The 21666-nt window shown below is 35.7% G+C and overlaps 1 protein-coding gene across 4 annotated transcripts in view; it reads left to right on the plus strand.

Annotated features, from left to right (window-relative positions):
- The window catches only part of HELZ (helicase with zinc finger), a 146619-nt gene that overhangs the window by 91192 nt on the left and 33761 nt on the right, over positions 1-21666 (plus strand). For all 4 annotated transcript variants that reach the window (XM_020281207.2, XM_012747422.3, XM_012747423.3 and 1 more), the window contains exons 22-26: positions 2542-2725; positions 4623-4851; positions 12605-12809; positions 19626-19677; positions 20462-20652. In XM_020281207.2, the coding sequence (XP_020136796.1) occupies positions 2542-2725; positions 4623-4851; positions 12605-12809; positions 19626-19677; positions 20462-20652 (861 nt within the window). The remainder of the gene's footprint in view (positions 1-2541; positions 2726-4622; positions 4852-12604; positions 12810-19625; positions 19678-20461; positions 20653-21666) is intronic.

A 21666-nucleotide genomic window follows, 5' to 3' on the forward strand; every position in this document is an offset into this window, starting at 1 on the left:
CTGGGCTCCTGTGATCCTGCTGCCTCAGCCTCTCGAGTAGCTGGGACTATAGGTGCTCGCCACCACACCCGGATAATTTTTTGTATTTTTAGTAGAGATGGGGTCTTGTGCTTGCTCAGGCTTATCTCTAACTCCTGAGCATTCTCCCGCCTCAGCGTCCCAGAATGTTAGGATTACAGGCATGAGCCTCTGTGCCCAACCTAGAAAGCACAATTTAAATAGTAAGCAACAAGATGTGATTCTTAACCTTGAGAAATTCAGTCTGAAGGGAGGAGCTATGGAAACAAATAACCATAATATAGTATGAGAGGTGAGAGGTACACAGAGTTGCACAGATGCAAAAAAAGAATCCGTCAGGTTTGGTGAGGACTGAGGCATGGAGGAAAACATCATTTTGCCTTATGTATTTTGGGAATCTGTAGGTAATTGTATATATGTTTATAATTGTTATATCTTTCCAATGGATTGACCTTTTTATTATTTCAAAATGTCCCTCATTATCTCTAGTAACATTTTTTTGGTTTAAAGTCAGTTCATCAAATGGTGGTGTAACCATTGTAGCTCATTTATGGTTGCTGTTTGCATATATATTTTTCATCTTCTTTATACTTTTGAATCTAAAGTGCATCTCTTGTAGACAGTATGTCATTAGATCTTGTTTTTTCTTTTTTTAATCTAGTCTGAAAATCTCTACCTTTTGATTGGATTGTTTAATCCATTCAATTTTTGTTTGTTTGTTTGAGACAGATCTCACTCTCTTGCCCGAGCTAGAGTGCCGTGGCGTCAGCCTAACTCACAGCAACCTCAAACTCCTGGGCATTAAGCAATCCTCCTGCCTCAGCCTCCCGAGTAACTGGGACTACAGGCATGCGCCACCATGCCTGACTAATTTTTTCTATATATTTTTAGTTGTCCAATTAATTTCTTTCTATTTTTAGTAGAGACAGGGTCTCGCTCTTGCTCAGGTTGGTTTTGAACTCCGGACCTTAGAGTTATCCTCCCACTTCGGCCTCCCGGAGTGCTAGGATTATAGGCGTGAGCTACTGCACCTGGCCATGTTCACATTTAATGTTATTGATATGGTTGGATTTACCTCTGCCTTTTTTTAATTTCATGTATTTTTTGACCTTATACACTACGTGTATATTTTCTACTGTCACATTTTAATTTCTCCAATTATTTTTAAATTTTTTAAATAGATATTATTAATAAATACTAAATAAATAATGTGCTTAAAAGACATCTTTAATAAATTTCTCTTTCAATATTCCTTTACACTTTTGACTGACCCTCTGTTGTGCTTACTTTATGTGCATATTTTATTAGGACTCTCTTTTAAATAGATAGTAATATTTTAGCAGGCAAGGAACGTGTTTTTTTTTTTTTTTTTTTTTTGAGACAGAGTCTTGCTTTGTTGCCCAGGATGGAGTGAGTGCTGTGGCGTCAGCCTAGCTCACAGCAACCTCAAACTCCTGGGCTCAAGCAATCCTGCTGCCTCAGCCTCCCGAGTAGCTGGGACTACAGGCCTGTGCCACCATGCCCGGCTAATTTTTTCTCTATATATTAGTTGGCCAATTAATTTCTTTCTATTTATAGTAGAGACGGGGTCTTGCTCTTGCTCAGGCTGGTTTCGAACTCCTGACCTCAAGTGATCCGCCTGCCTCGGCCTCCCAGAGTGCTAGGATTATAGGCGTGAGCCACTGCACCTGAGGAACGTGTTTTATCAATCTTTGTATCCTCTACTGTGGGAAGCATTGGAAATGTTTCATAAATTTATTGAATTTATCAATAGATCAAACTACCCTAAACTCATCAAACTACCCTAAACTCATAATCCAATAAATGGGAGCCAAAAAATTCAGTTGCACAAAATATTGTGTTACCTTATTGCAACGTTAATGAAATGGTTTGGCTGAACTTACACCACTTGAAGGCAGTGAATTCTGAAAGTCTGTGCCTCAGATCTAAATTTGGCCTAGTCCCAGCTGTGGTTTGGTGTCAGCTGCTGGCTGCTGGCTGCTGGCTGGTCTGCTTAGTTATATCAGTGGGGATGGGAACAATGCTCAGACCTTTTACTGCTGGGACTAAATGGCATTGATTACAGGAAACTTCTAGTTGGTTAGTTAGTTTTATTGACCTGATCTAGGGAGAGTGGACTGAGAAATCCTGGGAATGTGGGAACTTACTTTCCCTGCTTGCTATATTATCATGGCCCTCTTCCTGTCTTCCTCCCTACACAGAAATTTGAGCCTGTCCCTATTTAAGAATAGGGGACTGGTGAAGGATAGGGGCCAGTTGGATTGTTTCTGATTTTCATGTTTTCACTGGTTGTATTACTGTAGAATTTTACTGTTTAAAATATAAATTAAAATTTTTTATTTTTACTCTGTTCACATTAGCAAAGTGTTATTCCCATTTAGAGGTAGTTTTTAAATGGCATATGCTAAAATGAGATCTGTTATAAATCTATTTTAATTACCATATTCTTTTCTTCAAATGTTGGTGATAACTTTTAATGTGTATATGTATGTTTGTTTAAAGGTATTTGAAGTGGTGGAGCGTGTAGAAGAATTAAGAAGGAAGTGGCCAGTAGCATGGGGGAAGTTAGATGATGGCAGTATTGGTGTGGTGACTCCATATGCTGATCAAGTGTTTAGGATACGTGCTGAACTTCGAAAAAAACGATTATCTGATGTTAATGTAGAAAGGGTGCTAAATGTTCAAGGTAAGTAGTTATTAAAATGAATTATGTCATTCAAAAGCTTAAATCTTAAAGTGTGTTCACATTTTATTTTATTTATTTATTTATTTATTTATTTTTTCTTTTTTATTTTTTCACACAAGCCTTCCAGAGAACACATTTTATTTTTAATGCTCAAGATCTCTTTTCTGAACAAGCAATTATGTATTCATTTCATACCAAGTTCTTTAATGCCAAATTTGGAAATTAGAGGTTGACCTCATTTACACTTTTATTAAATTTTTATAGTCCAAGTAAAAGAAGTATTAACAAATGGACTTTTTCTATGACCATAATTGAATAAATGCTATATAATATCTGTGTGCTATGAGTTACAATCACAATAGCATACAACACATGCTGTTGCTATACTGAATCTGAGGACTAATTTCTTCATATAGATTTTATCTATAGAATTTCCTAAGTGAATAATTACCAACAACTGTTAAATTGTCTTCATGTAATTCATTGCTATAAAATTTGTGCTTAATTTAAGCATACAGAGCAACACTATGATGTGAGCACTAAAAAAAAGCTCAGTACAATATTAGGTTTCATGGCAATATATAATAGTAAGAGTAATACAGTGGTCAGATCATGGGAGAAAAAAATAGCTCCATTGTACTATGTGTTGTCCAGAGCATGCAGAATTTGGGTGAGCATTTTAGAAAGAACATTAGTAGTAAACTAGAAGGAGACCTAGGATAGTTAATGGTCTCTGTAAATGCCATATGAGAGTCAGAAATGATTGAAAGAACTAGGATTGTTTGGCCTAGAGAAGAGACCAAGGACTGACATTAAGACTGTAGTCAAATACTAAAGACTTGTCATAGAATGAGGGAATATATATGTTACTATAAGAAGAGCACAGGAAAAAAATTACAAGTCTACAAGCTAGACTCTCTATAAGGTTTCCTTATGGAATCAGCTGTGTCTATCTTGTTTGGCCAGAGGCTAGATGACTCTGCTTCAAGGAAGGCTACTTGTATTGGGTTGGACCTGGTGCTAGATAATTTCTAAGGTTGTTTCCAGCAATATCATTAATTTTTTTTTATTGTGGTAAAATATATATAACATAAAATTTATAATTTCAACCATTTTTACTTGTGCAGTTTTTTGGCATTTTAAGTACATTCACGCTATTATGCAACCATCACCATCATCCATTTCCAGAACTTTTTTCATCTCTCCAAACTGAAACTCTGTACCTATTAGACAATAATTCCCCATTCTTCCTTCCCTCTTAGAAATCACCCGTTTATATTCTGTCTCTATGAATTTGATTATTCTATGTACCTCATGTAAGTGCAGTTATACAATTGCACTATACAGTATTTGTCCTTTTGTGACTGGCTTATTTTATCTGATGTTAATGTAGAAATGTAGCATAATATCTAATGTAGCATAATGTAGCATAATATCTTCAAGGTTCATCCATGATGTAGCATGTGTCAGAATTTCATGCCTTTATAAAGCTGAAGAAGCCATTGTATGTATATATCCCATTTTCTTCATTAATTCATCTGTCTATAGACACTTGAGTTGCCTCCACCTTTTGGCTGTTGTGAATAATGCTGCCATGAACATGGGTCTATATATATCTGTTTGAGTCCCTGCTTTCCATTCTTTTGGGTATATACCTAAGAGTGGAATTTCTGGATCATGTGGTAATTCTATGTTTAATTTTTTGAGGAACAGCCACACTATCTTCCATAGCAGCTGTACCATTTTACATTCCCACTAATAGTGCACAAGGGTTTCAGTTTCTCCATATATTTACTGTCTGTTATTTATCAATTACATTTTAAAAATGGAATGCTTTTATTTTATCAGTGGTTCAGAATGACAATCTTAAGTGATTTTTTAAAAATTTTTTTTGTAGGAAAGCAGTTCAGAGTTTTGTTTCTTAGCACAGTACGTACAAGACATACTTGTAAACATAAACAGACACCAATTAAAAAGAAAGAACAACTTCTGGAAGATTCCACAGAGGACTTAGATTATGGTTTTTTGTCTAACTACAAGCTTCTCAATACTGCCATCACAAGAGCACAGTCCTTGGTTGCTGTGGTGGGTGACCCCATTGCTCTGTGCTCTGTTGGAAGATGCAGGTAATTATGTACTACTGATTGAGACATTAAAGGGGGAAATGTGAAGTTATTTGTATCCCTATGTGTACATTTGTTTATATGACCTCTTGGCTAATTAAAATTAGTTTATCATTGCCTGATATCCAACAGGAACACAAAAGTATGTTACTTTGGATCTATTCATTATATGCGTAATTGTGTATTCATTCAGCTATTATTCAGCAGATATTTCTTGAGTGCCTTCTATGTTCTAAGCACTCTCCTAGTCACTGAAGATACATCAGTGAACAAAATAGACAACTATCTCTGCCTTGTGGGGCTTATATTTTACTAGTAAGGCATACATTTTATTGGTAAGGAAAGGAAGACTACAATAAACTAAGAATATTATGTAGTATTGTATTTACATGGTAAGTTGATTGGAAAATACATAATTAAGGGGAATTAGGAGGGATGGGGTGGGTGGTATGTGCAGACTGGTATGTGACTGTAAGTAGTGTGGTCACAGTAGACTTCATTGAGAAACTGACTTTGGAAGTGAGGTAATAAACTTTGGAGATATCTGGGGTAAAAGTGTACTAGGAAGATGGAATAAATAGTGCAAGAGTCCTGAGTTGATTTTGTGTGATGTGTGTATCTTTGATGGATATTAATATTTTATTAATATATCAGTTGGTACCTCATTTTTTCCCCCTTCATTGTTCTGATTTTTGATGAATTTCCTTCTGTAGTCATATTCTCTCAAGGCTTCTAAGTGGAGATGATTGTAGATGATTCTAGAAGATCTTAAAATTAAGAGAGTTAAAAATGGGCATCGGGGACGGGCATGGTGGCTCATGCCTGTAATCCTAGCACTCTGGGAAGCTGAGGCAGGAGTATCGCTGTAGGTCAGGAGTTCAAGACCAGCCTGAGCAAGATCGAGACCCCATCTCTACTAAAAATAGAAAGAAATTAGCTGGACAACTAAAAATATAGAGAAAAAATTAGCCAGGCATGGTGGTGCGTGCCTGTAGTCCCAGCTACTCAGGAGGCTGAGGCAGTAAGAATCCTTGAGCCCAGGAGTTTGAGGTTGCTGTGAGCTAGGCTGACGCCACAGCACTCTAGCCCAGGCAACAGAGTGAGACTCTGCAAAAAACAAAAACAAAAAAAAAGTGGTCACTTGTCTTTGGATAGCATCATTAGTATTCATTAGACTTTAGTTACAAGAAACAATTTCTACTAAACTATGGTTAAATATCAACCTAAACAAAAAATTTCTCTTTATACACATGTGACTTATACCAGTTAATAGGAATTTTAACTATATGAAGCCAGTAATAGAAGCTTTGGCCTTTTGAATATTGAAACACAGTATTAGCAATAAAAAAAGAAAAGCAGTTGAATAGAAATTTATACTATTCTTTCATGAAAAAGAAAGAAATATTTAAGGGATTACTTAAAATTTTATGAATATGCTAGCTAATACCTGTCACAGTGAGTTCAGAGTAGTAGAAAGAGATGTAGAGAGTCTTGACTCTGCCTCGGGTAATTATTTCTTTTTGATATATTAGAATTAAAGTAGACAAAGCTGTTAGGACATGATGCTCTTTAAACCAACTTTTCTGTTGCAATATAGATTTGGCGGCATTTTATTGTCTGTTTGCATGTTCCAGCAGGAAGAAAAATTCTATGGGAAGGGAGTCTGGGATCTTTAAGAATAAGTTTCATGTATTAGAGTTTAAGACCCCAAACGAAGTTAATATTCTCTACAAGGGAAAGCTAATAACAAAGGAATCAAGTAGAGTTTTTATTTATGGCTACATTATGAAAAATAACCTTTTCTTTTTTTAAAAACCAAAGCTTCAGTGGTCTATGACTTATCTATAAACAATTCTGTTGTAACATGTCTTTAATTTCATATTTTAAAAATAGATTGCCATTCATTTATAGTCACTAATGACAGAAAATTGGGACAAGGAATATATTAATTCTATGTTACAAATGAATAGAACTAAGGATATTGAGGAGTCTTCTAATTTGGCTTACATCCTAAGAATTTACTTTAGTTACTTCACTATTCATTGAAAGTGTATTTGGTTAGAATGCTGCTGTGGTATTTTACCCTTTTTGTTTATATTATTTGTTAAGTGAGAGCACATACAGTTTGATTAGAATTTATTATGTATTAAAACATGTCTAAAATGGGACAATATATGTGTTTAAAACAACTAGAAACTGTTGCAGGAATAAATAGGTATAAGGATAGTGTTAAGCCACATTAGTTTTGGGCTTTCCTTATAAATAACTCCAAATATTTACCAGCCTGAATATTTTTAAAAAAACCACAACCTTTTCTATATAGTCATATTATTACACTGTGAATTGCATGAGATCAGCATTTTTCACCCTTTCTCTGACATAAATCATTATATTTTCAGAGCAAATAGGTGAATATTCTTCCTAAGGCCATGCTATCAGAATTATCCAGGCTAATTTTTAACTTGAAGCGGAGTCTAATGATTGCTTATTTCTTATTATTTGGCCACAGTGTGTCAAGGACTGTAAATTAATTTTTAAGCCAAGTAAAATATTTTCAGGGAAGTAAGTATATTGTGTCAAGAAAAAATATCAATCATTTGTAAAAAGGAATGCCGCTTATCTGTTTTATTTGGACAGTTTATTTTTATTAAAAAAATTTTTTTTGTAGAAACAGGGTTTTGCTATTTTGCCCAGGCTGATCGTGAACTCCTGGCCTTCAGCCATCCTCCCACCTTGGCCTTCCCAGAGTACTGGGATTTCAGGTGTGAACCACCGCACTTGGCCTGTTTGGACAGTTTAATCAGGGCCCTAGTCCAAGAGTTGATGCTTGTGGCATATGGATACTTAAATTTTAATTTCACTAATTTCATTAGAAATTAACTTAATCAGGCCGGGCGCTGTGGCTCACGCCTGTAATCCTAGCTCTTGGGAGGCCGAGGCGGGCGGATTGCTCAAGGTCAGGAGTTCAAAACCAGCCTGAGCAAGAGCGAGACCCCGTCTCTACTATAAAATAGAAAGAAATTAATTGGCCAACTGATGTATATAAAAAATTAGCCGGGCATGGTGGCGCATGCCTGTAGTCCCAGCTACTCGGGAGGCTGAGGCAGGAGGATCGCTTGAGCCCAGGAGTTTGAGGTTGCTGTGAGCTAGGCTGACGCCACGGCACTCACTCTAGCCTGGACAACAAAGTGAGACTCTGTCTCAAAAAAAAAAAAAAAAAAAAAAAGAAATTAACTTAATCTCACAATAGAAGTAAACCTGGAGGACTTCCTATGATTCTTGGATCCTGTAAGAACAGAAGAGTGAATTCTTTGTAGTTCAAATTCTTTAGGAGTTTTCCCATGCTTTTTTCATTCAATAGTTACAAAAAACTAATATGACATTTCCAAATATCAGTCAAGTTTTCAAGGGGTAATATGGTGTATATTATACCAGTTTAGGAGTCAATCAGTTATGTATTCTTTTTTGTTGTATTTCTGTTTTGTTGAAAAAACAGAACTTTTCTATTAACCCCAAACAAATGTAGTAAACTCTTCCCTCCCTCCCTTGCCAAACTGATAAATACTAATATAGTAGCTGCTGTGTATTGATAGATTTCTCTGTACCAGGGCTGGTTTATGTGCTTTACACACATTGCCTCATTCCCAACAGCCTTGCAATGTGGGTGTTTTATTTGTATATTATGGGTAGCCTGATTGAGAGAGTTTAAATAACTACCTGGGGTCACATAGCTATTATGTAGTTCACTGAGATTGACTTTAAAACCCATGCTCTTCTTTCTGGTTTATGCTGCCTTTCTAAGGAAGTGACAGATACACACAGATAAACCTGCACTGAATGAGGGGAGGGCGTGAGGAGAGTGATAACATTTTTCCAAATCAACATGTTTGGAGAAGGTTTTCTCTGTAGCTGAATTTCTTCATTAGCACATTTCATTTACTCAGTGAAGTATTAACATATTTCATGTATGTGTAGAGATGTATATATATGTGTGTGTGTACACACACATAGACCTAAGAACACCAAGTAATTTTTCAGTGTTTTATTAGTGATTCTAATTTTAATTGTTTTTTTTCTTTTTGAGACAGAGTCTCGCTCTGTTGCCCGAGTTAAAGTGCCATGGTGTCAGCCTAGCTCACAGCAACCTCAAATTCCTGGACTCGAGCACTCCTACTGCTTTAGCTGCCCGAGTAGCTGGGACTACAGACATGCACCACCATGTCTGGCTAAATTTTTCTATATATTTTTAGTTGTCCAGCTAATTTTTTTGTATTTTTTTAGTAGAGACGGGGTCTCGCTCTTTCTCAGGCTGGTCTCGAACTGCTGAGCTCAAACGATCCTCCCGCCTCAGCCTCCTAGAGTGCTAGGATTACAGGCGTGAGCCACTGCACCTGGCCTTATTAGTGGTTCTAGAAGCAAGGTTAACATAAAAACAAAACAAAACTTTGTGTTTATGCATTGATTAAAAGAAAGGTTTTGTCCTTCAAAATACCTAAATTTATATTACAATGTAGAGGTACACTTGCTTTTTGTGACCAATAGTACTAGAAAAAAATGGTTAACATAATATGTTAACATTTTAGGGAGGAGGCTGAGAATTGATGAAGCCTTTAAATAACCCTAGTGGTGAATTCTTATCCTCATTCTGGGTGTGGTTGAAATCCTCCGGTGATCCTCCAATTTTGTGTATTCACATATGCCTCATAATGCCATGTGTAGTAAGTATGGGGAGTTGAAGGGCAGTGTGAATAGTCTTTTAAAGAGCCTGCACTGAGAGAAAAAAGGAAAGTTTTTAGCTTTAAAAATAGAATTTTTAAAGGAAAAAATCCATTTCTCTCAAAGTTTAGAAGTGATAAAAGTGATTTCCATAATGAGGAATAGGAATAACAGTAATGATAATAATCTGCTAGTGCTCTATTTTACACATGAGGAAACTTGAGGTATAAAGAGAGCTTAAAGTCATTTGCATGAAGTCACATAGCTACTCAGTCTACTTTTAGAATCTCTGCTCTTGACCATTTTGCTATTAATATATCAATGGGCAATAAAAAGTTGTCAAATCTAACATGCAAATTTTAAGTTACTTTTGGAAATAGTTTAGCTTGATTAACTTATAGTAAGTATTTAATGTTACTTCTAAAATGGTGTGCTTTAGCTCAAAGGCTATTTCTTTGAGATCCCTGGGATCTTCTTGTAGACAAAGACTTACTGAGTTACCAGCCTCTTGGGAAGTGTGAGGGTGTTTGAAGGTTCAGCTTGTCTCAGTGTTACTTCAAATCTTGTTTAATGCACTTGAAGCCAGTGAAGGCAATATAGGAATAGGGTATGAAGTTTTAAAATGTAGCTTAAAAATAAAGCAAATTCTAGCATTTTGGCTATGTAAGCTGGAAATGAAAATATGTAATAAAGAATTGATATTAAAAACTGAGCTAAGCCGGACACGGTGGCTCACGCTTGTAATCCTAGCACCCTAGGAGGCCGAGGCGGGAGTATCGCTCAAGGTCAGGAGTTTGAAACCAGCCTGAGCAAGAGTGAGACCCCGTCTCTACTAAAAATTGAAAGAAATTAATTGGCCAACTAAAAATATATAGAAAAAGTTAGCCGGGCATGGTGGCATATGCCTGTAGTCCCAGCTACTTGGGAGGCTGAAGCAGTAGGATCGCTTGAGCCCAGGAATTTGAGGTTGCTGTGAGCTAGGCTGATGCCATGGCACTCTAGCTGGGGCAACAGAGTGAGACTCTGTCTCAAAAAAAGTAAAAAATAAATAAAACTGAGCTAGATAGGGTCAAAGCCAATCCATTGTTTCCTTGTCGTTTTGCTTTGTCTTGAAGTCCAACACAAACAAAAAATGCCACTCTGTGAAACTGATACTTTATCATTAGACTAAAAGAACTTTCTTATGAATATAGCATGTAGTGGAATTATACTGATATATATTCTTGCAGTTGAATATTATGGCTGTTCTTATCAAAAGGGTGGGAAAGTTAATGGATTTTAGATGCTGAGTACTGTATAAGATAATCCTTCGTTATATTTTCTCATGTTACTATGAGCAAAAAAATTAATTCCTTCAGAAGCGTTCTTGAGAATAAAAATATAGGACAGCTTTTCAGTGTGCATTTCTTGGTAACACGCACTTCCTATAATGGAATGACTATGTTTTTAGCTTTAATCTTATGGTCAGAAATGCATATTTAATATTTTGTAGCATTTTTACTTTTTCTTTTATTTACATGTAGGTTTAAAATCTTTGTGGACCCATTTCTAAAACTCACCTTTAGAAAATTAGAAAAACACCATTCACAGTGGTGGCTCACACCTGTAATCCTAGCACTCTGGGAGGCCGAGGTGGGAGGATTGCTTGAGGTCAGAAGTTGGAGAACAACCTGAGCAAAAGCAAGACCTTGTGGCTTCTAAAAATAGAAAAATTAGCCTGGTGTTGCAGGGCACTCCTGCAGTCCCAACTACTCAGGAGGCTGAGGCAGGAGGATCGCTTGAGCCTAAAGAGTTTGAGGTTGCAGGGAGCTGCTGTGATGACACCACGGCACTCTAGCTGGGGTGATAGAGCAAGACTCTGTCTTAAAAAAAAAAAAATCAGAAAAGACGATGGAAGGCATAAGTAAGAGAAACATAGTTTGCAATTAAACTCTGCAAAGTTTTATGAATATATTAATAACCCAATTCCCGTTCATATACTAATTTTTATAATATAAACCTTTTCATTTATGCTTCTTAAAGCCATCTCGATTACCTGCTGTCCACCTGGACACAAGGATACCAACTTGGGAAGAAACCATATCACATATCTTTTATAGTATAATAAAACATTATTTGAACCTCATATTAAACATAGGTATGCATATTTATAATAGTAATTTAAAATTTAAAAACTTTATATGCTGTTTTTATAATATGTATTTAATAACTTTAATATTGAGCAATCTTCAGACTTTTAGGAATAACAATGTAAAATGCAACAAAATTTGAATATGTATTGCTCCTTTAGTATTTATTAATTTGATTAGGAAATGAATAATCAACATTAAAATTTGTATTCCAGCTTCCTATATTTTCCATAATTTATTTAACCCTTATAACTTAGTAAATTAATGTTATAAGCTGTGCTTGTGATAAGCATCTGTTAAATAAGAGAGAAATATAGGAGTAGTTAATTATTTCTTAAGAATCCCATGAGGATTATCTACTTCATGACTCAGTTATGTTCTGAGTTGGCTTTTCTTAGTTATCTAGCACTAGGCTACTTTGGCCTTATAATTCATATATATAGATATATATGTATGCATATGTATGTATAGATTAATTCAAACTATATACATTATTTTGAACTATATACATTATATATAGTATGTATATATATGACTATACCTAGAAGTACAAATTTTGTATAGAATGAGTTACCATCAGTTTTGAACTCTTTGTTCATTATGTGGATGACAAAAAACATCATTCTGGATTAGCATGGATAGTTGAGCATTGACTATGTTACTTGAATCAATGAGTCAAAATTGAGAGCCTGTTTTGTATGTACCGTAATACTAGGCATGACTATAGTTTCAGAATCAAACTTCTGAAGTCTTGAGATCTGGTAGAAAATTACACCTAAATCATAGTCGGATGACTATTAGATTTAAGGATTTGGGGGATGGGGGGAAGAATTTGAATTATCTTTAGTTATTTGTGTTCTGTAATTTCATCCACTGAATTGTAAACTTGTCTTCTAAATCTTTTCTTGTAGGAAATTTTGGGAGCGGTTTATTGCCCTGTGTCATGAAAACAGTAGCCTACATGGAATCACTTTTGAACAGATCAAGGCCCAGTTAGAGGCTTTAGAACTAAAGAAGACATATGTGTTGAATCCACTAGCACCTGAATTTATCCCTCGGGCTCTAAGACTGCAGCATTCAGGAAGTACCAACAAACAGCAGCAATCTCCACCAAAGGTAAAGCCTCTGTTAATGAAATTGAAGAGGTTAAAGGGAGAGAACAGCGCGGAAGTGCCAAAGGTTTATTGGGCTGCAAGTTTCTTTAAGTATTGGAATTGAAGGTTACATTTGGCCGCAAGCAGTTTCTGCAAGGAACTTGTTAGATTTGGACATGTAAGTGAAAATACAGTTTGGTGTTGAGCCATGCTTAATGTCATACTCATTCTCAAAAACTTTTTACGTACCTGGTAACTTCTGGTATCCTTTATATAATATAACTTCCCAGTCCTCTCTGCTGACAGACTTGTTTTATCAAGATATGAATAAAACAAAGCAGTTGAACAGATTATTACACATATTAAAAACATGTCTTTATAACATATTCTTTATAAGGAATAATGTTATAATAATATTTGTATAAAGAAAAGAATTGTAATCCTTTATTGAGTACTGATTCACTTGAAGTGGTAGGTATTTGACAGAGTGAGAAAGTTTGGCTGACTTTTTGAAGGTTCTTTAAATTGATTTTGACCTATATTTGTTGTACGGAAGGAGTCCAGTAAGAGGGAGTAGAGGTGAGGGAGTCAAGGCCATTTCCACTTTTGAACCATAGTTATTCTGGACAGAGACAGCTGGCTTATTTGCCAGAGTGCCCCCAAAATGCTTGCCCTTATCATCTAGAAAAAAAATTCTGAGAACAGAATGTTTAGTACTTATTCCAGTTTTTTTGTATATTTATAGTCATCAGCATGGCATTAAACTTACATGAGTTAAAAGAATATATCAGTTTTGAGCTTCATTTAAAAATGTAAAACCTAATATATAAGCAATAGTTAATGGTTTAATATTTTGAAAATCTTTTAGCTAAATAGGTATTAAGCTGAGAAGAAAACTCTTTTGTGTTAATATACTGTTGTATATTCTTAGTTTAATAAAAATGTACTTAATGTACAATAATGCTTTAGCAATTTGGCATTTTTAGGGGATTAGACATTCTGCATAAATGAATCTTCTAGGTTTCTAAAGCTTAAACTAGTAATGATTTAATAATTTATTTATCAAACGACAAAGTTTCTTCTATGTACCCAATGTTACAGTGGGTGCTAAAGAAGGGTAGATAAGCAAATTAGCCCCTGAGTCCCCCTGTAGCAGTGTTGGAGGGATTAGAGGGATGGTGGTCAGAGGAAGAAAGTAGATTCAAGGCAATTTCTGCCTTTAATGTACAATTCAAGGCAATTTCTGCCTTGAATTGGAAGATCTTGTTCAGGAGATTATTGAGTGGATGGAGGTAGTGGGAGATTGAGGAAACATGTCAAAACTAGTAGATAAGCGCAATTAGGGAAGAGATTTTTGCCTGTATTATTCACTGGCCTCACCTCTGTGCCAAGAGCAATATCTGGCTCATAATAGGTGCTTAGAAGTATTTTTTAAATGAATGAAGTTTAAGAAAGAGCTTTTCCAAAAGGTGAGAGTTATGAGAGAATAGGGGACATGTCTGTAAGGGACAGCAAGTAGCTTAGGGTGTGTGAAGACTAGGAAGCCTAGGCAGAAACTTTTAAACTTTATTGTTCTTTATTTAAAATGTTGCAAAATCATACCCTTTTACACATTCTTAAATAAGGTAGAAGAATTCCAGTAAACTCTTTACTTAATTGAGGAATATAAGCATCAATTAGTAGACTGTAGATGAAGCTAGATTCAAGCCATGATACCAAATGTGTACTGACCCTAAGCAAGATCCTACAATTAGGTTTTTGTTTTTGTTTTAAAGGTGAAGAATATGTTGACTCTACTTGCTTTCCTAAAACCATAAACTCCCTGAGGACAAAAATCCTATTCTATGTACTTTTTATGACCCCTAGTGGCTAGCCCCACTTTTTGTACACAGTGGGTGCTCAGTAAGTATCTGATAAGTGAATAATGGTTGTGGTGCATCCAGTACAGTGTATTGTGGATTTTTTCCTTTCAGAATAAAATTGTGTAATTAAAGGCCAAAGCAGTCATCTCCCCCCAATTTTTTTAAACTTTTAAGAAAATTTTCTTCACTAATCTTATAGATGTCCTCTGTTATTTTCTGTCACTAACACAGTGGTTCACCAAATTATCCATATACCTGGTAATTTAAAATTATTGATTATTTATGCATATGTGTAAATATTCAGTAATTTTATATAACTGAGGTATAGTGAGCCACAGGTTATCTTTGTTACCGTATCATTCTCCTTGCCCAGCATTTTATTTTACTTTCATTAAATTGTTTTGTGAGGTTTGAATTTGTATTGGAGTCTTTTTAAATTTATTTTCTATTGCAGAAAATTTCAAAAATGTACATAAATAGAGAGAGTAGTATAATGAATCAATCCCTGCCATCCAGTTTCATTAAGATCAACTTGTTTAGTTTATATCCCACTTGCCTTACCCTCCACCATGACCACATATACACACTGGAGAATTTTTAAACAAATTCCAATTATTTTCATGTGCTGGTATCTTTGGATGAAGAGTGATTTATTTCATTAGTAGAAAAGGATTATGTTTCTGAAAATGTGATACTAAGCCATGTAATTTTTTTCAAATTTCCTTAATTTTATCATAATTCTGTATATAAAAAGTATTAAAAATTGGTGTTCTTAATGTTAGAATAAGATTTAAAATCCTAATAAGATTTCATGTGGATAAAATCATCAGAGGGCTGAATGATGGTTAAAAATACTCTGAGACCTGCTTTTTCAGGGCCGTATTTGGCAATAAAACATACCCCTAGCAATCAAAGAACTTTATTGTCTTCACTAAGACTTCAGTCCTTGATAAGGGTATATTTCACGTGAGCCTGCAGAAGCAGCATGTGGAAAAACAGTTGGCCTGTCTCATTCTGTCTACTTCTAGGGCATTTGCTGGGAGCAATGTTTGGAAACTTTACTAAAATGGATCAGTTTCATTTGCACACACTATAAAAACTACTCAGAGGATAGATAGTATTCAAAATGGGTCCTCTGAAGACTGTGGCATTATTTTATACATTTTAGTTTGTTGTTTTTTACCATCTATATCCAGCTGCTTATGTGTCTCACTGTCTAGTCATCAGAAAATGTGTCGGTCTTGTTTACCTCAGTAGCCTCAGTGCCCAGCCAGGGTGGACATATGGTGGGCCCTCAGCAAATATTTGTTGAATGAATAAATGGAAAAAAATGAATGAGTGAATGAAAAAGTAAATATTTGAATGAATAAGTGGTAGATGTTATGAACTACATTTGCTTATAAAAATCATGGCATTAATTAACATCCTACCAAAGGAATATTACTTTCTGAGATTTATTAGTAGAATGAAATTGGTTTAGAATTATTACTAATATCATGGAATATTACTAATATCATGGAATGACTTTTAGCTCTAGCTTTTATTATTATTTTGTTTATAAGCTACCAAACACTGTATATTTTATATAAACCCTAGTAAATTTACTGTTCTATAGTTACTTGCTAAGTCAAATACAGTGTGCTAAAGGACTGTATCCTATAATTAAACCATGTAGAATGCTGAGTTATACTTGTAGACATGCTACTATCTTTTTACATGTTAGACCCCAGTTTGCTTTTTTCATTTAGACCAGGGTTCCCCAACCTATGGTGAGTTGTATAATTATTTCATTATATATTATAATGTAATAATAAGAATAAAGTGTACAATAAATGTAATGTGCTTGAATCATCCTGAAACCATCCTCCTGGTCCGTGGAAAAATTGTCTTCCATGAAAATGGTCCCTAGTGCCAAAAATGGCTGGGGACCACTGATTTAGAATACCACACAGCACCTACAGTGCTAATGTATATTGTCTAGCATGCTTCCTGTTTTACATCATAGGATTACCCTGGACTGTGGTTACTCTTTGTATTTGTTTCCTATTACTGCTATAATGAATTAGTACAAACGTAGAGACTTAGTGACAACACAAATTTATTTTTTTTTTTATTTTTTTATTTTTTTCTATCGTCAGTCCTGACCTAGGCAACACAAATTTATTATCTCACAGTTCTGTGGGTCAGATGTCTGGGTTGGCCTGGTTGGTTTCTCTGCTCTGGATTCCACAAGGCCGCATCAAGGTGCTGACTTGACGGGGCTCTGATCTGGAGGCTCTGGGAAGAATCTGCTTCTTAAGTCTTACAGATTGTTGGTAGAAACTAGCTCCTTGTGGTTGTAGGACTGATGTTCTTGTTTCCTTGCTGGCTGTCAACAGGGAGTCATACTTAGCTTCTAGAGGCCTCTCACTAGTTCTTGAATGTGTTCTCAACATCTCAAAGCCAGTAATGGTGCACTGAATCCTTCTCTTCCTCAGAATCTCTCTTAATTCCTCTTCTGCTGCATCTCTCTGACTCTAGCCAGAGAAACTTTTCTGCTTTTAGGGCTCACATGATTAGACTGGGCTCACCCAGCTAATGTAGGATAATCTCCCTATTTTAAGTTCATAAGTTCAATTATATTTGCAGAGTCCCTTTTGCCACATAACATGACATAGTCACAGGATCCAGGGATTGGGGCATGGACATCTTTCAGAGGACATCTTTCTACACCACACTCTGACTAAATTGCTGTGTTTTCTACACATGCTCTGCAATCATCCGTGGTTGATGGGTCATTAGCAAGTTACAAAGATAGGTTTGGAGGCTCAGAAATCGAAATGGTTTGTCACCCTCTTGGAACTATCTTATCTTGTGTTTGTGTCACTGGCTGTCCTTTCTTCTGTCAGTGTGTGTGCCAGTGGTTGCTCTTGTTGTCGCTTCTAATTGCTTATGTTTCTGATCTTCCCCCTCCTGCCATCTGGATGTTTGCCATTTTCTCTTTTTCACTTTTCTCTTTTTTCTGCCTGCTTTTCTTATCACTTCTCTAATCCTCAGAAGTTTGTTTTTGTAGCTGGTACCAATCCCTGTTAACATTTTTTCTCTTTTGGTTAATGGACCAACTATGATTCTTTTGTGGCTACATTTTCTGACTTTAAGTGTTAGATCCTAGTGCCCTTGCCCAGTCATAACCAGTAAACCTTCAGCCTTTACTGCTGATTTGAATATATGATGTTTCGATAGTTAAAAAAAAGTAGATAAATGAAACATCATTGTATTTGTGCTTTGGTCAAGATTGAATTTTTCTTCCTGCTATAGACATAAGCCCCTCTTTAGTTTGCAGATATAATGTACAAATAACAAATATGTGTGTGTCTTAGAGGTAAGTTGCCTAATGTGCTGCTTTTCCTCAGTTGGCTTGATATGTGTTACATTTAGTCAAAGGGAAGAGAAAGAATTTTTTCTAAAGTCCAGAAATTCAGAACCATTGTCTCTTCAAATATTGCTTCTGCGCAAATGTCATGATTTTGAGTAGTGGATTAATATACTATTATATGAATTTGTTGTCGCTTATTTAATAAATCCTCCATTGATGGACATTTAGATTGTTAACAGCACTCATGTAAACCATGCTGCAATGGACACCTGTGTGCAAATCCATAATTACTACATTTGGATAAATTCCTAGAAGTGCAATCACTGGGTTAAAGTATGTACATTTTTGATGCTCTTGATATATATTCCCATACTGCTGTCTAGCAATTAGCTGGATTTTCTCTCAAGCAAATTATGGCACTGCCCTTTTCCTGTTGTTTTTAAGTATTTTCATATGTTAATATACTATGAATTCTACTCAAAATATCATAAATTCCAAACCATGTTTAAAAGGTTCTTATCCTGGCCGGGCGTGGTGGCTCACGCCTGTAATCCTAGCTCTCTGGGAGGCCGAGGCGGGCGGATTGCTCAAGGTCAGGAGTTCAAAACCAGCCTGAGTGAGACCCCGTCTCTACTATAAAATAGAAAGAAATTAATTGGCCAACTGATATGTATATAAAAAATTAGCCGGGCATGGTGGCGCATGCCTGTAGTCCCAGCTACTCGGGAGGCTGAGGCAGTAGGATTGCTCGAGCCCAGGAGTTTGAGGTTGCTGTGAGCTAGGCTGACGCCACGGCACTCACTCTAGCCTGGACAACAAAGCGAGACTCTGTCTCAAAAAAAAAAAAAAAAAGGTTCTTATCCTCAAGAATTGAAGATTGACGTTTTTCCTTTGAAAAACAACTTTTTTGTTTTGTGATTTAATTCTTAGAAAATTTGTAGAGAAGCTGCAAAGGAATAGAATTTAGTTTTCAGTCACATTGATTGTGTATTTCTTTTTATAAAAAAGTTCATTTAAAAAAAGAATTTTAGATACCCTTAATTGAAACTGAGAAAACTTGAGGCCCAGCAATATTGAGATGGCCACGACCTAATGTTTTAAAAGAAAGTTGGGGCTGGACGAGGTGGCTCACGCCTGTAATCCTAGCACTCTGGGAGGCCGAGGTGGGCGGATTGCTCGAGGTCAGGAGTTCAGAACCAGCCTGAGCAAGAGCAAGACCCCGTCTCTACTATAAAACTATAAATAGAAAGAAATTAATTGGCCAACTAATATATACAGAAAAAATTAGCCGGGCATGGTGGTGCGTGCCTGTAGTCCCAGCTACTTGGGAGGCTGAGGCAGCAGGATTGCTTGAGCCCAGGAATCTGAGGTTGCTGTGAGCTAGGCTGATGCCACGGCACTCACTCTAGCCTGAACAACAAAGTGAGACTCTGTCTCTAAATAAATAAACGAACAAACAAACAAACAAAAAGAAAGTTGGCTCAAAGCAAACTAATAGTTGTTAATTACAGACTCAGTTTTTAAACTTCAATTGTTGATTTATACATTTAATTTGCATATGATTATTGTTCTCTATATTAAACATATTTAAATTATTATACATTTGTGTTTTTCTTTAAAGGGGAAAAGCCTCCATCATACCCAGAATGATCATTTTCAGAGTGATGGAATTGGTAAGTGGACAAATTAAGCCTATCAAAACTTGGTTTTATGATGTAAAGGATTTACCCCAAATTTCACCATGAGAAGGAGGAGGATAGGGAGATAATAGTCTCTCTCACATGCACACACACACAGGCAGTCACTTTGGAACCTCAATTATTTTATTCAACAAATCTAGTCTTGTCGATGCACTGATATGTCATTTCTGAAAAGGGATGATTTTGTAGGCATCAATGTACATATCCTGAGGTTTTGAGAAAAAACATTTAGGCGGTTTATGCAACATAAGTTTTTAGAAAACATTTATATCCTACAAATGTCAGGTCATACAAGTTTCAAGATTAAGTTTATTTAAATGGTTTTAGATGTTGCAGAATTATGCTTTTAAAATAATAATTGCTTAACCTTCATTTTATAGTGGCTCTGTTACAATGGCAGGTCAAAGCTTTATTCTGAAGAATTGTATATGTTTTCTTAGTCTTAGAAGACTTCTTACTGAGAGTGTGTGCATGGTTTTCTCTATTAAAGACATATCTCCAGCTCCTCAGAAGACAGTTTACAATTATGCTGGTTTATAAAAGAAAAACTTGTATAGCTCAAATTAATTTTAGAGGACATTGTAAATAGTTATGTTTTTAAAATATGCTTTACTCTTCTACACTGATAATTCTTTGATTATAAGATATCTTATGGCAAACTTGGGAAATATATTTTGCTGCAAGATGATTTAAATTATTGTTGTCTAGGTGAGTACGTATAGCTACTGAGTGCATCCTTTTTCTGTTTATTTTTCAGTTCAGCCCAATCCTTCCGTACTTATTGGCAATCCTATTAGAGCATATACTCCTCCGCCCCCTCTTGGACCTCACCCAAATTTGGGAAAATCTCCAAGCCCCGTTCAAAGAATAGATCCTCACACTGGGACAAGTATTCTTTATGTACCTGCTGTCTATGGAGGGAATGTAGTTATGTCGGTGCCTTTACCTGTAAGTGGACATTTGAAATAACTTTCTATTCAATAAAGTAAAATAGGCTTCACTAAATTGATGACAGTTCCAAATAGTATTCTACCAACCTCTCTCTCTTTATTTTTTTAAACTTATCAATGCCCATAAGCTTCTTTGAAAGCAACTCTTATCTTTAACCTTCAAATTTGAAATAGCCAGAGAAGTGTGAATTGTTGTTTACAATTTGTTACTAGATTATCAGTAACTATGAAGAAATCTATAAATTGGAAATTTAGAAGCCTTGTATTCTTCTTCTTTTTCTTCTCCTTCTTCTTCTTCTTCTTTTTTTTTTTGAGTTAGGGACAGGGTCTCACTCTGTCACCCTGACTAGAGTGCAGTGGCATCATCATAGCTCACTGCAACCTCAAACTCCTAGGCTCAAGTGACCCTCCTGCTTCAGCCTCCTGAGTAGCTGGTACTACAGGTGCCTCCCACCATGCCCAGCTAATTTTTCTGTTATAGAGATGGGGTCTCGCTCTTGGTCAGGCTGGCCTTGAACTCCTGACCTTAAGCAATACTCCTGCTTTAGCCTCCCAAAGTACTAGGATTACAAACATGAGCCCCCCTGCCTGGCCCTTTGTATTCTAAAATATTTTACTGAGGAAAATTGGGCTAATAGTTAACAGAGCTAGTAAATTGATCTCTTATTTTATAAAATGATGTTTTTATTTTATCTTTTACTTTTTATTTTTGCATAAGTCACAAACTCTTCCCAAGAAATACACTTGATTAGAGGAGGCAAAGAGGTGTGGATTAGTCTAGTTCTCTGGGATCTAAATTTATCAGAGAAATTTCATGCCTTAAGAAATCTTACTGCTACTTAAAAACAATGTTGAATCCTTTCTAAGATTATAGATTTTTAGAAGGCTTCCATCTTGTATTAATATATAAACTCATTTTTATTTCCTTTAAGATTTTTGAATATTTTGTTAATTTGCTGATATATGAATATTTCCAATCCAGGAGTTTTATCCTAGGAAATAATTTCATTCA

Source organism: Microcebus murinus, chromosome 18 (assembly GCF_040939455.1).
Source record: "Microcebus murinus isolate Inina chromosome 18, M.murinus_Inina_mat1.0, whole genome shotgun sequence".
Lineage (NCBI taxonomy): Eukaryota > Metazoa > Chordata > Mammalia > Primates > Cheirogaleidae > Microcebus > Microcebus murinus.